Raw genomic sequence first — 15534 nt, 5'->3', positions numbered from 1 at the left:
AATCACAGTGGTAAGAACAACTATTTTTTATAAACAAGATTTAAATGAGTTTTGAAATTGTATCTATGGAATGTTAGGAGAGAGGTGATTAAAAAAAGAACACAGTTAATTTGTGAAACATATGAAATTTGACTGGTACATAGTAAAGACACTGGCATATTTTACTGGAAGAGAGCAGAGCACTGTTATTCCAGGCTCATGTGGACCCTTGATGCCTCCAACTGCCTCTAGCCCTTCTCACTAATAGATTTCACCTGTGGTGTTGCCATCACTGGTAATTGAGAGCATAGACATCTTCTGAAAATTCCCACCCTCACTGTGCCCACTAACAACATCCCTCTGTGCCACATGTATGTGCTTCTTGAACACCTCCAGGGACAGTGAGTCCACCACCTTCCTGAGCTGCTTGTGCCACTGCCTCACTGCTCTTTTTTTCATAATATTTAACCTGAACATAAGTAATATTGTCTGACTGCTAAGTTCTGTTTTCAGGGAGCCTCTCTATGCCCCTTACAGCCACTCTTCCCCTTTTGAAATGCATTTGTTAGATGATACAGCATTTTTTATATACTCCCTTTTTAGCAATCCTCCTCTCAAATGGCTTGTATGAATTTTGAAGAGTTTGGCTTGTGAAATCAAGCCATTACAGAAAAAAGGCACTGAGTGACGTCCTAGGAGTGTTCAGAAATTCCAGTGTTATGACCATGCAGCTGCTGATATGTTTTCAGGGTTTTTCTGAATGTTTTCTAGCAGTGCACAACTGTGGGAGCTTTTTCTTTTTAAAGAGAAAACAGCATTTCCCCTTTTTAGCTGTATCACTTGCAGTAGTGTTCTGTTCTTTAAACCAGTTGCTAAGATGTCCCACTAACAGTACAGTAGACAAAACTAACATTTTTAGTAGTACTGACATGATTGAAGGTGAAATAATTATCGCTAAATATTTTAAAGCATGTAGTAATAATGCAGAACAACATATTCAGTTTAATTCATAATGCTATTCTAATGCAATAGTGTAATGGATATGTAGTCTGTAATTAGCCAAGTACTTCTATTTCTAGTTCATGCTTATACACAAGGTGTATGTTGTCCAGAGCAGTTTCTATAATTCTATCAAACTTTATTTCTTTTGCAGTCCCAGAAGTGTAGCAAAGTAGGCAGGGAAAGTGAAATAGATCTCCCAAAGCAAGTTACATGAGCAATGGACCTGGACCTGAGCAAGGCCTTTGACATGGTCCCCCATACCACATCCTCATCTCCAAATTGGAGGGAAGTGGATTTGATGGGGTGGACAACTAGATGGATAAGCAATTGGTTGAAAGGCTGCAGACAGAGGGTTGTGGTCAATAGCTCCATGTCCAGATTGAGACCAGTGAAGAGCAGTGTCGCTTTGGGTTCTGTCTTGGGACCGGTGCTCTTTAACATCTTTATTAATCACATCAATGAGGGAATTGAGTGCACCCTCAGCAAGTTTGCTGATGACACCAAGCTGAGTGGTGCGTGCGGTCGATACGATGGAGGGAACGGATGCCATTCAGAGGGACCTTGACAGGCTGGAAAGCTGGGCTCGGGTGAACCTAATGAGGTTCAGCACGGCAAAGTGCAAGGTTTTGCACTTGGGCCGGAAGAAACCCCAGGCACCTGTACAGGCTGGGAGGAGTTGTCCTTGAGAGCAGCTTGGCAGAGAAAGACCTGGGGGTCCTGATGGACGAAAGACTCAACATGAGCCAGCAGTGCGCTCTGGCAGCCCGGAAAGCAAATGGGATCCTGGCTCCATCAGGAGAGGGTGGTCAGCAGGGATAGGGAGGTGGATTGTCCCTCTCTACTCGGCTCTTGTGAGGCCCCATCTGGAGTACTGTGTCCAGGTGTGGAGCCCTCAGTACAAAAAAGACCAGGAATTTTGGAAAGGGTCCAGAGGAGGGCCACAAAGATGATCTGGGGGCTGGAGCACCTCCCCTATGAGGACAGGCTGAGGGAGTTAGTTTTGTTCAGCCTGGAGAAGAGAAAGGTTGAGGGTGACCTCATTGCAGCCTTTCAATACCTGAAGGGAACTTACTCCCAGGAGGGGAGTAAACTCTTGAAAATGGCTGACATAGCAGGACTAGGGGGAAATGGTTTTAAGTTAAAGAGGGAAGATTTAGGTTGGATGTTAGGGGGAAGTTCTTTTACTAGGAGAGTGGTTAGGCCCTGGAACAGGCTGCCCAGGGAGGTTGTGGATGCCCCGTCCTTGGAGGTTTCAAGACCAGGTTGGATGGGGCCCTGGGCAACCTGATCTAGTAAATGGTGTATGTTTGGTGGCCCTGCTAGGGAGGGGGGTTTGAACTACATGATCCTTGAGGTCCTCTCCAACCCGGTCATTCTGTGATCTGTGAGCAATGAAGGCGCTGCATATAAACTGAAACTAGCATCTTTTAAATGTACTCTGTTTCCATTCTAATACTGACGTAAGTTCACTTTGTCATGCACTGAAATTGCTGTTAAACTGACAGAGAATCAATAGAGATAATTATTTGAAAGCATTGTTGCCACTGGACAGCTGCTGTTTGCATGGCAACTCTGTTTCTTACACAGCAGCTTGTTCTAGCCAAATAAAAGAAGACTCAGAGGTAGACTGAAATTTTTCTTTTGTTTGTTTTTAACTGTAGAAATATTGGCATCCTGAATAGATGAATTTAGTGGTTGGAGGGAACAGTCTCAAATGAATCTGTATGGAGCTAATGTAGCTGTTACAAATCTTCCACGCTTAACTTTTCTCTTTAGCAATAGATATCTTTTGTTCACTCAGCCAATAAAGAAGGTTTTGAATTATTTTTTCCTCTTCAAATGTATCTCATGGATAAACTAAATAGTACTTTACTAAATAATAATGAACCTTGCATTTCTTCTTGGCAAACAAGGTCCAGAAAAGTGGATGAGGGAGAGTGCACAAACTCCCTTACATATAGCAATAGAATAATATACCGAATTCTCTAATTCTGTATTTTTCTTTTTGCTTCCTCATGTTATTTTAGAGACTTGCAAATTGTAACTTGTCAGAAGTCTAATGTAAAAAGCCATGCTAGAAAAGCTGTATAATTAATACATCTAATTTGCCAATTCCTAAATGTATAGCAATAGTTTAAAAAGTGGTCAGAGAGGCTATTTCTGGTCAATTCTGAAGAATGCTGACAGTTCTATTTCACTGTTGAGAGAGTTTTGCCTCTAAAGATTGTGCAGAAATGGAGGAAACCAGCCTGAAAGTTTTGTGTTTAATGTTCTGCTGGTGTTGGTCCAATGCACAATGTAAACAGCCAGTTCTTGGAATAAAAGTCACACTGTTATTAAGGAGAGGGGGCTAATCCATTGTCTGCTTCAAGACTTGTGAATCTGTTGAATTATTTCAATGCTGTACATGCACTGAGTTCAGGTATTGTCTATATGTGCTTGTTCCTGCAAACAGGATCTCAAGAAGAGAGATGGAGCTTCTCTGGAGGCCATTACTGCAGGATGAGCAAAAGGGAGCAATCTAATTCCTGCAAATTCTGTGGAAAATAACTTGTTTTTGAAGGCTTTTCTAAGGTGTCTTTTCATGCTGTTCAGACGTGCTCAGAGGTGTGTGTATTTTTTTTCTTTTCTTTTAAAATGTTTTAATTTTTGTGTACCCTTGGTGTGTCAGTGTAGTTTGTGGTTTCTAGAGTCCTTTTCCTTTATACCTTTGTCCATACCATACGGTAATGAAGTGGTTAGTGAGTTTCTGTCTTCCAGTTGTTTAGCTGGCATAAAGCTCATCCTTTTCTTGTGAGAGACCTGGTGATAAAATTTCCATCTGGTTCCAGCTTGCTTTACTGTTCTCTTGTCTGGCTAAGGTTGTCAAAACTCTTCTGAGTTGCAAGTAAGCTTCTACTTGCAGTTACCCACAGTGTAATTTTAAATGTATTAATGAATGCATTTAATTAAATGAAATTGAGTTAATGGATTAGTATGTTTAATGAATTTATAGAGGTAGTAGGTAAGCTAGAAAGAAACTTAAAGTTTTCTGTTTATCTCAGAGATATATTATCAGAAGCACATTCACTTTCTTCCTTGCCTCTTCTTCACAGTCTGTCTTTGGATATTTTGCTTGAGAGAAGGGGAGTGTTTCTTGCCTTTATCTTCACAATATGAGAAATGTATAGTGAGAGAAAGAAGTACAGTGAGGCAAGGAAAAAAAGTTTTTGCCCTAGAATTCTTCTATAACATGACTGTACAAGTATACAGCATTTACAGCCAGGGGGCCAGAGAAGGCTGAGCTTCCAATACTAATGCTTCATTTTTCTCTTAATTTATTTCCGTTTTGTATTCACATATTTATGGGTATTTCTGGGACTTTGCGAATTAAAGGAAATAAAATTTGTTTCTTTAATATAAAAGTACCACATTGCTAGGTGTTGGAATTGCTGCTGCTGTACTATGAACAAGAAAAACAGCTTCTGAAAATCTATGATGTGGTATCTGTCCCTCATTTTGCTTCCTGAATACACATACATAATCTTACAGAAACTTGAATTAGAATAACCTGGTAGTAATGCACTGGTGCTGTCTGTAAGTTAATAATATCCATTAGCTATGATATTACCCACATAAACTGGTTGAATTTGGATCCGAATGGTGCATGATGCTTGAAATGTCATCCTTGCAGAAAATGAACTACCAAAACACTGGAACAGGAGTTTTATGCCTCTTTTTACTTGAGTGCACAGAATTTCTATAAGCAGGTATTGCCTGCTGTGAGCCACAAGCAGTTTATAGGAACAGATTCATACTGGAATGTGGTATTATAAGATATATGACTTCAAAAGGTAGGAATCTGAATTTAACAGGCTAGAAACATCCCTCTTGCTTCCCCCTCCCCCAGGAAATGTAAGCAAACTTAGCATAAAGCTGAAATCTAATATTAAATTCACATGCTGCTCAGATGTATTCTGCCTGTTATCTAATTATTTTGCTTTAAAATCATGAGAATTGGATGTGTCCAGGTCTTGGCTGGAAGGATTTTTAAGGCAGTAAAATAAGGTAGTAAGAGAAGCACAGTTAATGTTATGATGGCTGTTCCAGTGTATTAGAGCAATGTTTACTAACCACTCTGCTCTCTGAGCACAGCTTTTAAAATGCTGTGTTTACTATGAAGTATCTATTTGTTTGAAATCCTTTATTTCAACATTTAAGTTATTTAGACAAATAGATTTTTTTTATCTTATTTAATAAAACAGTAAAAGTCAATGAGATCAAATGTGTTTGATTCAATTTTGCTGATTATGTTCTTTCCTGAATGGTTCCATTAATTTGCATAATGACATTTCTGCCATTACAGAGTTGTGTTGAATCTTCTGTCTTCCTCTTCTAAAAGGCAACAATGCCTTAAAAAAGTGTGCTATCAACAGGCAAGCCTTCAGGACTTGGTGAAGCTGCTGCTGGCAAAAGTGTTTTGAATCACACTGTTAGGTTGTTATTACTTGTAATGTTTGTTGTGGTAAAGCTGAAGGAATTGAGCAAGATTTCAGATAATACTGGCACCATGAATATTCTGTTGTTATAAAAGTAAGTGTTGGCCATTTAAAAATATAATGGCAGTTAGACTTAATTTTATTCTTTTTGTGAATTAAATACATTATTTTGGTTATTAGAAAGGAGTCGTCAGCATTTGAATATGTAATAAACAACCTGGTCATCAGTCTCAGCAAATGGGCAGGGATTAGGCCAATGTCAGAACCAGCAACCTCTCTTCTGTAAAGCAAGAGTACATTGTAAGAACATTGAGGTCAGCCTTGTCTTACTGTATTTGTGCTATGCTGTACATGCTGTGCAGATAAACAAAATATACACGCTTCAGGACGGTTGTTTCTGCAGACCAGTCAGTAATATGAAAGAACAATTTATTTTCTCCTTCATAATTGCAAGGAATCAAAACACTATCCTTTGTAAGAAAGGAGTGAGGGGGAGCAGTCAAAGTGAACATAAACCAGCAGTTGTTTGCTGATGTTCTCTGTATCTTTTCTATTGTATGCATTTAGGATGGTAGGGAAGCTTAAACATGATGCTATTCATTCCATGAAGCCCATGAAAAAAGCCTTTTATAAATGCAAAGAGAATCAACCCAACGTTACCTTTGATCTCTTTATCTCTTAAAAAAAAATAAAAATAATAATAATAAAAGCAAATTAAAACAAAACCCACCTGACTACAAGATTTGTGGAGCATAATAACAAGTGTGATGTGATGGAAACTTTATCCTCTCCAAGTGGTTCTGTGGAACTTGGAACAGCAGTGGCTGCACAGAGCAGCATTAGGTTTGGTTTCCTTCTCAGAGTGGAACCTACAGGGAAGCCTCAGGTGTCAGGCTAAGCTGCATGTTTGGCCAGTTCTGCAAGGACAGATGTCTTCATGGTGTTGTGGTTGGACAGAAATTGCATGTCTGCTACTCCGCTTTCTGAGAGCCGGTGAAAATGTTGCCAGTGTGTATCTTGGTGTGTGTATGATTTTTTTGAGAGTGTTTTTTCTTTATTTCTTTTTTCCAAGTGTGTGTTCAGTTTTCATTATCTATAAGGAGGCAGATGAGGCAAAATGGGTTTAACAAGTACTCTGAACAGGTTATTTATAACAAGAGCTTGCTTTATGTCTTATAAAATAGTCCCAGTTATGGGATGGATTTTATTTTACAAAGTACCATTTCATTTGTTACATCTAAACAAAACAAAACAAAAGCTCATTATTTTTCCCAAATACAAAATGAAACCTTTCCAGCAGACTGGGGAGGTAATACATAACAGTTTTTGAATGCTTCCAGTTGATAAAGGAAATTAATATTCTAAAACTGTTTAGGGATGATGACTTTATAAGGGATTTATTGGAACAGTTGTGATTGCATCCTATCAGAAAGTCAAATCCTAAATAGAGAGAAAATCATTTCATTAGTGATTTTGTTGCTGTTTTTTAAAAAGCATAAACAATTGTTTAATTTCTCTGTTGTATTTGCTCTTATGCTTGAGTAAATTTCTTTGAATTCTCTAGGTGCTTTTCCCCCATGAGTGCAAGAAGTGTGTCTAGTTAAAAGAAGTGACTGCTGTGGAGGACAGCATGACCACCATGAAAGGAAGCTGCCTTCTTGTACTGCTGTTGGCAGGATTTGGAGTATTAGGAATACTGGAGCCAGACGCAGAAGATATCCACTGTCACAGAGCTGTGCACCCGGTTATTGCATACAAAGGTAAGGAGTAAGAGCAATATGTCCTTTCTTCTTTCTAAAAAAGAATATATATATATATATATTCTTTTATAGATTAATATATAAATATTATATATATATATATATAATATATAATATAATATAATATGTGTGTGTGTGTATATATATATATAAATACACACATGCAGACATATGTGTATATATATGTGTATTTATATATATGTGTGTGTGTTTTTAGAATTATGCTAAGGAATGTGTAATCTCTTAATTCCTGGAAACTCTTGTTTGTTGTTGTTTCATGTTATGAAAGAAAGGTGCATTCAGTGCTGTTTAAAAAAAAATTAAAATAAAAATTACCTGGACTGTATTCAACACAGGATGAATACATCTAAGTTTGCAAAGTTTGTTTGCAATTTGGTAATGTACGTGTCATTTTACAGTGAGTGACTCATTTTCCTCTGTGATTAAAATAAAGCTAAGATCATAGAGTATGTAGCTTAGGTTGGAAGAGGTCACGTATGAGAAGCTGAGAATTCCTTGACTTGGTGTAAGTACTATTCAGCAAGACTTATAACACTGGTCAATCTGTTATCAACTTTGTTTTTCTCCTAAATCCAAGACATAGCATCATAGTAGCCAGCTTGAGGAAAATTAACTCTATATGAGGACGTCTTCCACCATCCAGCACTGTGAAGATTCTAGTTCCATCTTCTTTTTAAGTATCTTGCAGGTACTGGAAGCCACTATGAGGTCTCCCTCAAAGCCTTCTCTAGTCTAGACAAAGCCCAGTTCACTCTGAATGTACTTGGAAGACATCTTGTCAAGATCCTTGGCAATCTTGTTGGCTCTCCAACACGGCGTGCAAATTGTTTCAGGTTTTTTTTAGCACTCTTCATGTATGGGGAGGTCCCAGACTGGATGCAACATTTTTGATGCTTCTGTTGATACTGTGATCTCTTTCCTTGATTCTGTCTCCTTGAACAGGCTATGCTCCTGTTAATAAAGCTTGGAGTGCCATTCGCCTTCTTTTCTACAAAGGCATGCTTCTGGCTTCGTCATGTCTGCCAATACATTCTGGTCTTTTCAGCTGTTCCCCAGCCAGGCAGTTCATCCCCAGTCTATACTGGGAGGTGTTACTCTTTCTCAAGTGCAGGCCTCAGCTTGTGTACTTGCTGAAATTGATATTGCTCTTGGCCCTTTCCTCCAGCTCAATTTGGTCCCTTTGGATGACAGCCCTTATCAATGAATTTGGAGTTATCTGCCAACTTGATAGTGTGTCACCTCTTACCTTGCGTCCCCTTAGTCATTGATTAAAATATTTGCTATACAGAGCAGGTCCTAGGATCAGTCTGACTACTTCACTTGTTACCAGCATCATGGTGGAGTGGGCATCATTAAACATTTACTCTCCAGGCCTGATCATCCAATCAGCATTTTTTTTATCCACCTAATTTCCCATCTGTGGAGACAGGCTGTAACATCCTAGCATGCACTGAGACAGTGCTGGAAAGGTTAAGATAAATGACATCCACTGCTCTCATCTACCTAGTCATTTTATTATAGTAGGCAATCAGGTAGACCAGGAGTTGACATAGCTTTGGCAAATCCATACTGACTATTAATTGTCACCACCTTCTCCTCCAATTTTTTGTAAAAGAATATTCTAAGGAGACAGAGTGACTTTCTCAGGAACTGAAGAAAGACTGGCTGTCCTGTGGTTCTCATGTTTTGTTCCCTGAACTCACTGGAAATATTTCTCCCTCTCTGTTGCTTTTCAGAGTTGTAGAGTGGCTGGTTATCTCACTGTTCATAGATGCAGCTTGTTTTTTTTCCTTGGATTTTTACAGGCTTAGATCTTGCTCAGGCTGCATCTACCACTGATAGTTCTTCAACTCTTTTACTGAATACAGAGGCTTGTGAGACCTTGTTGGTGAAGACTGAAACAGAAGAAGCATTGAGTAAGACTGATCTGTGTCTGCTGGCACTAGGTCACTTGCCCAGTTCAGCAAGAGATTTACATTTTTCCTGTTTGATCTTTGGTTATTGTTGTAGCAGCTAGGAGATCTTTTTGTTGCCTTGACATTCTTTGCAAGTTTTAACTGCCCTTGAACTTTGGTTAACTTGATTCTTGCATGCCCATGCGGTGTTTCTAAATTCCTCCTTGATCACTTTGTCCCTGCTTCCACCTCACACATATTGTGTTTTTGCACTGGAGCTCTACTCTGAACTCCTTGTGTAGCCAAGCCAGTAGTTATTTTCTGGGGTGTTGGGATGAACTGCTGAGGAAACAAAGGATGCTATCTATAAAAACCCTGGGCGTTTAATAATTTATCTGATTGTCTTTTATATTTTAGAATTGAAATGATTTTAGATTAGTGTTGTAATTTAAAATAAATTCCAAATATTGTGTAGCTGTATCCCTCAGGATGCAAGAATTGAGATGTTCTATATTACCTATTGCATTCTTTCTGTTTCATTAAGAAAACACATGTATTTTTTTTTGTTTGTTTTGATGAATTAGTTTTTAATGAAATTTAATTGTCAAGAAGATTAGTTTACATTTTTTTCTATAAGGTTCTGTACAGAAAGACTTTTTTGTTGTTCTGGTGTTTCAGTGGTTTAAGAGTAATGGTGTTGATTGTCCTTTCCTCCAATATACTGGGGAGTGAAGTAAATTTGTCGTATTTTTTTTAAGCTGGAGTTGCAAATGATCAGTCTAATGTGAAGGGAGGATGTTTATCTCTCATTAGTTGATAGACACAGTTGTCTGATTTAGTCTGAAATAGTTGGTTTTCTTAGTGTTCAAGTAATGTGTGTAATTTAGATTTAAAAATTAAATTATAATTTTTTATTTTATCATAACAAACATACACAAAGTTGTAAATTAAAGAAGTGCAGTTAAAATTCCAGCACTTAACTACTTATTTTAACAAACTAAATGATTGTTTCATTTACATGTTTTGTATATGCAGCTATGCAGGCAAATAATTTAGATTCATTACCAGTGCCGCATGCTAAAGATTGATTAAAAATGCATTGAGTCTGATTCTATCCATAAATTTCAGCCAACATATAGGAGAGTAGCTTGAATTTTGCTACTCTTTAGCTTTACCTTGCTGTTTAGACTACTATAATTCTCTCATACTTGATTTCTAATGAATTATTTCAGTTTTAAGTTATCTGTGCTGAGGTATTTTGGGGACAGTGACTTGCTCTGTTCTCTTGTTTCAGTTGCATCTTATGGAGTAGCCACTGTTAGTGTACTGAACATTTCTGTTTTGCTGTAAATAAATGTGTGGGATGCTGCTATGTATTTACGTGTTGTTTATTTTCAGATTGCTCATATGAGATTTGGTAATATCTTTTTTATGCTAGACTAATGACCTTTGCTGTAGAAAGAAAGAAAAAAATATATATATATATATACACATATATATACATATATCATTAATCAGTACATATCTGTGATGCTTCTAAGCTTTTATGAACTCATTGAAAAAAAATTCCTTCCCTTAAAATATTCTGAAAAGCTGTAGCTCGTACATAGCAAAACAATCTGAAGGGAGTAATCAGTAAATCTTTGAAACAGTGTAGAAATCTATGTGTAATGTGTAATACAGAATATAATAGCTGGGTAACATTACTAGTGTGGGCATGCAGTAGTTGACTAGTAATTACAGGGCTGCTAGTTAAGCAAAACAGATGAGAAATCAAGGGAAAAGGTGAGTAAGAGAGGTTTGTCTTCGGAACTTTATGTAAGTAATGAAATAACAGGAGTATCAACGTATTATGAAGGTGTATGTGTGAGAGAACTGTGTCATGAATGAATCCTGCAGGATCAGATATGGGAAGTCAGAGAGCAATGTGTCTCCTGCTGTAAGTGAAAATCAGATGCACAACTGCCTGAGGAACCTGAACATCCATAAGTCTATGGGTCCCCATAAGATACATCCCAGAATCCTGAGGGAACTGGCTGATGTGTAGTCTTCTCTTGATGATGTTTAAGAAATGGTGGTCTGGTGCACTTTAACATATTCATCAATGACATAGACAGTGGAATCAAGTACACCCTCAGCAAGTTTGCAGAAGACACCAAGGTGTCAACATGCCTGAGGTAAGAGATGCCATTCAGAGAGACCTAGATAGACTTGAGCAGTGGGCCTGGGAAAATCTCATGAAGATCAACAAAGCAAAGTGCAAGGTCTTGCGCCTGGGTCAAGGCAACCTCTGCTACTGGTACAAGATGGGGACTGAGCACAGCTCTTCTGAAAAGGACCTGACAGTGGCCTTTCTGCATCTCTAAATGGGGGCTATAAGAAAGAAGGGAGGACAGACTCATTAGCAGGGTCTGTTTTTGGTAGGACAAATGGAAATGGTTTCAACAAAAAGAAGGAAGGTTTAGATTGGGTATAAGAAAGAAGATTTTTTTACAATAACAGTGATAAAACACAGGAACAGGTTTCCCAGAGAGGTGGTGAATGCCCTATCCTTAGAAATAAGGTCTAGCTGTAGATACATTTCAAGGGTATTGTGCTAGATGACCTTTAAAGGTCCCTTCCAATTCAGAAGATTCCATCATTGAACCATCCCTATGTTTTCTGTAGTCTTTCTTGTTGCATTTACTGACTTCAGGAATGTATTAGAAAATGCTTTCTGTGTCTGTTGATGTTATTTATTCTGCTGGACCAACACAGTGTCATGAAATTAGCACTTAACTAGAAACCGTTCATTTGACTGCTACACTGTTAACGTATTCTGTAAAGTCAACTTGTAAAGATGTTGGATTCACCAGAGATAAGTGCTGTGTAGGACACTGAACGTTAGCCAAGGCCGGGCACTTTTTTTTTTTTTTTTTTTTTGGTATGCCAAAATAGCAACACAGTTATTTTATTTGTAGATATGGTAGATGAAGTATGAACTACTAAATACAACTAATGGAGTAATGGAGTGGGAATCTGCGGTAGTGTATATGGATGAACAACTGCAAAAAAAAAAAAAAAAAAAAAAAAAAAAAGAATAAAAAGTAGTCCCGGAGAGTCGTCATGGTAAACTATAGGTAGGGACGACATCTCTTGCAAGAATCTGCTTTCTTATTCTACTGCCCATCAAAAAACACTTAGGTGGTGATCCTGTCAAAATACCTTATCTGGAAAGGCATATACTGCTTCTGTAATTATGTTCTCAGCAAAATATTTTTAGCTGAAAGCCTGTGATGTTTCATCTCACATCAACTGGCAAGAATTACGCACACCAGTTGAGAACCTTTACTCAAGTAATCTGCCAGGCAGAGGAAAGGAAAGACAACTTGCATACACATGTGCAAATGACTTTTGACATGACCTCAAACCCTCTTCCATTGTATTTGTCTCTCATAAGTAGTAGCAGTAATCATAGTGTAATTTATTTATCTGCATAATAAATGTTGTGAATGCATAGTACATCACTTCTTCCTCCCAGAATGTGGAACAGATAAGTAATTCTTTCTAGAGTGAAAAAACTGTTTCAACTCTAAAATCCTTTGTCCTAGGGCTTTCTTAGAGCTGAATAAAGCAATTTCTGTTTCACTTGGAAGCTGGAAATTCCTTTTCTTATTATTAAAAGTTAGTTGGGGTTTTTATAGGGATCAGATAAAAGCAGGTCTGTAAATAAAAATTAGAATGGTCTTATCATCTCAGTGTGCAGTTCAGTGTGTTATGCAGTCTTGAGAGTATCTGTAATGATGCATAGTCCCTCTTTTAAATCCCTTTCTCTCCAAGAAGTCTGCCTCTAGATGTGCAAATGTGAACTAAACTGTTGCAATTTGTTTTTGTTTTTTTTTCCTTGATTCTGCTTGCATATGTTACATGTGTGTGCTGAAGATTCATCATCCATGTTAGCATAAACCTCAGAAATAAATTAAAATTAAGAAGCTGTAAATCCTGTACTGCACCTTGTAGGTTTAAGGGCATGGAAACAAAATGCAGGTGGTACAAGACCCAGTGCTCAAAATTATTTGTCTGTGCATATGTTTATATATGCTTGTAGTGTGTAAATACGTATGCTTATGTTTGAAATAACTTGAAGTGTTTTAACAGAAAAAGGCATAAAATAAGCTAATCTTTAAAGATAGAGCTGTACAGTTGTAATTTTTATTATTTTTTTTTATCTGGATATGCTTTTATGTGCACACAGTTATGAAATATTAACTTATAAAGTATATTAGGTTTCACCGATAGCCAACCTTTTCTTAATTTTTCTTTTCTTTGAAAAGCATTCCTTCTCAGTGTAGCAAATGAATGTGTGTAACCTGAATAGTTAGAGAAGGCTGTGGAAAACAAATTTCCTTTGGGTAGGGACAGTGAGATGTAAACTATTGACAAATAATATTTAGAAAAATAAAATGCCTGTGAAGATCAGTGACTCTGTAAAAGTTGAGCTGTTCTTGTTCAAAAACAGAGCAAGCCAGTTGAGAAGACTAAAGCTTGTCTAAATATTTCCGTAGTTTTCAAAGCACTTAGCCACCCACTCTAGAGAAACTGTGGTAGATGAAGGTGATTTTCTGCAGTTTTAAAAGTATAAATTAGTTGCAGTGGCATTTCCCCTTGCCAGTATATTTGTGAGACTTCAAAACTGTGACCTGCCCAAACTTGCACAGTCCACTGGAGACTCGCGCTGTTGGTAGACTCCACTAGATAGACCTAAAGGGACCTACCCAAGTGCTTGCCTTTCTCTCCTCTCAGGTAGCCATTTGATTTGTTTCAGACAAATTTAGCTGTGTCACCTCATGCAGTTTAAATGACTGGAATGATTTAGCACACTTTATTTTGTGCAAACCACACAAAAAACCCTTGTCTGAATGCTCCTCTGCTGTTCGATAAAGGGATGCAGTGACCTGTTCCGTTGTGGCTTGACTTGGATGAATGTTTAGGCTCACACTGCCATTTCTTTTTTAATACTCTCTCATACATATACATCAAGTGGAACTGGCATGAGATGCTGGCTAGCTGATGGATTTGTGACATTTTAGCAATTTTGGAATACAGAACTCATTTATATTTATTAGGAGAAGTATAAGCTGGAAAAAAACATGACCCAATACTAGTTTTAGGTTAGAGGTTATAAACATATACTGTCCTGCCATTCACCTGCATAACATCTAGTTTCTTATGGTTGTTTGTTGTTTTTTTTTGGCATCAAGTACAGTTGTGAACTTGAACTTAATTGATGCTCTGAGTATAATTGAGATCATCTGCTGTAGGGCAAATCTCATTCTTTTACGCTTCTCCAAAGAAATCAAAATTTAAGATTGTGCTTTCTCAGCAAAAATAAAATAAAATAAAATAAGATGACAATTTTAGAACCTGTGTTTAGTGATCTTTTGAATATGTGGTGGGCTGTAAAGAACTTATCTGTTAAATAAACATGCTTAAAATAACATGTCTGTGTCCTTAAAAGAAATGACAGTAAACCCTTTATTTCTACTTGAGGTTAACCAGAAAAGAAAACTAGTGCAGTTATTTTCTGATTTCTTGGTTCGGGAATCCTAAGAAATATATTTTCTTAACCTTATTGTCTAACCACCACAGAATTCCCTCGCTTGGCGTTTACCTAAGTAGTATAGATTAGATACTTCTTTGCTTGTTTTATCATGTGGTTTCTTTATGAAGCACATATGCTTGACATGTGCCAAGAGGAAATAACTTGCGGGCTGAATAAAAAAAGTACATTTTGTATGAACTTGTTTTTGTTTGTACTCTCATCTCTTTCTCCTAATCTTTTAGCAAGCTACTGTTTAAATTAATAATAGTCTACTTAAGCTGCTTGGATTTTATTGCTCTTTTCTTCTCTTTCCACTGCTATAAAAAAATAATCTTTAAAGACCTCCTGTCAGATTCAGCAATGGGACTGAGATGTGTTGCTTTCCATCCCCTATTTTTTTTTAGGTTTTCCTTTATTTAAATATCACTTATCGGTGAAGGGAAGTTAATGGTTGGCTAATATTACAACTTTGGTTTGTCCAGATGACAGTTCTATGAGATTGTTTGTGCTGTCCTTTCAATAATCAACCACTTTCAAGGAGGAAAATAGTACCTCCTCCAGTTTTTGGTGTGTTTTTTGTTTGTTTGTTTTTCCTTAACAAAATCAAGTCTGCCTTGATTTTTGTACAGGAGACTAAGCGCCCACTAGGGAATGGCAACTTTCAACTGATTACAGTTATTTAAAAAAAAAAAAAAAAAAGATAGTATTGAAGATTGAAATGTACTATCCCTTTACTCATTGTCTCAATCACTCTGTATATTTGTTATCCAGTTCCATAATGAAACAGAGTATGACAGGGAAGCTCTTGAAGCAAATAA

At 37.4% G+C, this 15534-nt stretch overlaps 1 protein-coding gene across 5 annotated transcripts in view; it reads left to right on the top strand.

The window, feature by feature from the left end:
- The window catches only part of SEMA5A (semaphorin 5A), a 316527-nt gene that overhangs the window by 89547 nt on the left and 211446 nt on the right, over nucleotides 1–15534 (top strand). For 3 of the 5 annotated variants that reach the window (XM_032442465.1, XM_015854392.2, XM_032442464.1), the window contains exon 3: nucleotides 7024–7219. In XM_032442465.1, the coding sequence (XP_032298356.1) occupies nucleotides 7090–7219 (130 nt within the window). In that variant the 5' untranslated portion in view covers nucleotides 7024–7089. Of the gene's footprint in view, nucleotides 1–3436; nucleotides 3589–7023; nucleotides 7220–15534 lie in introns of all 5 variants that reach the window. The other 2 variants (XM_015854395.2, XM_032442466.1) reach the window with 1 other exon arrangement.

Source organism: Coturnix japonica, chromosome 2, assembly GCF_001577835.2.
Source record: "Coturnix japonica isolate 7356 chromosome 2, Coturnix japonica 2.1, whole genome shotgun sequence".
NCBI classification, from domain to species: domain Eukaryota; kingdom Metazoa; phylum Chordata; class Aves; order Galliformes; family Phasianidae; genus Coturnix; species Coturnix japonica.
The sequence above is the reverse complement of the archived record's forward strand: the minus strand, read 5'-3'. Positions and strand labels throughout refer to the sequence as shown.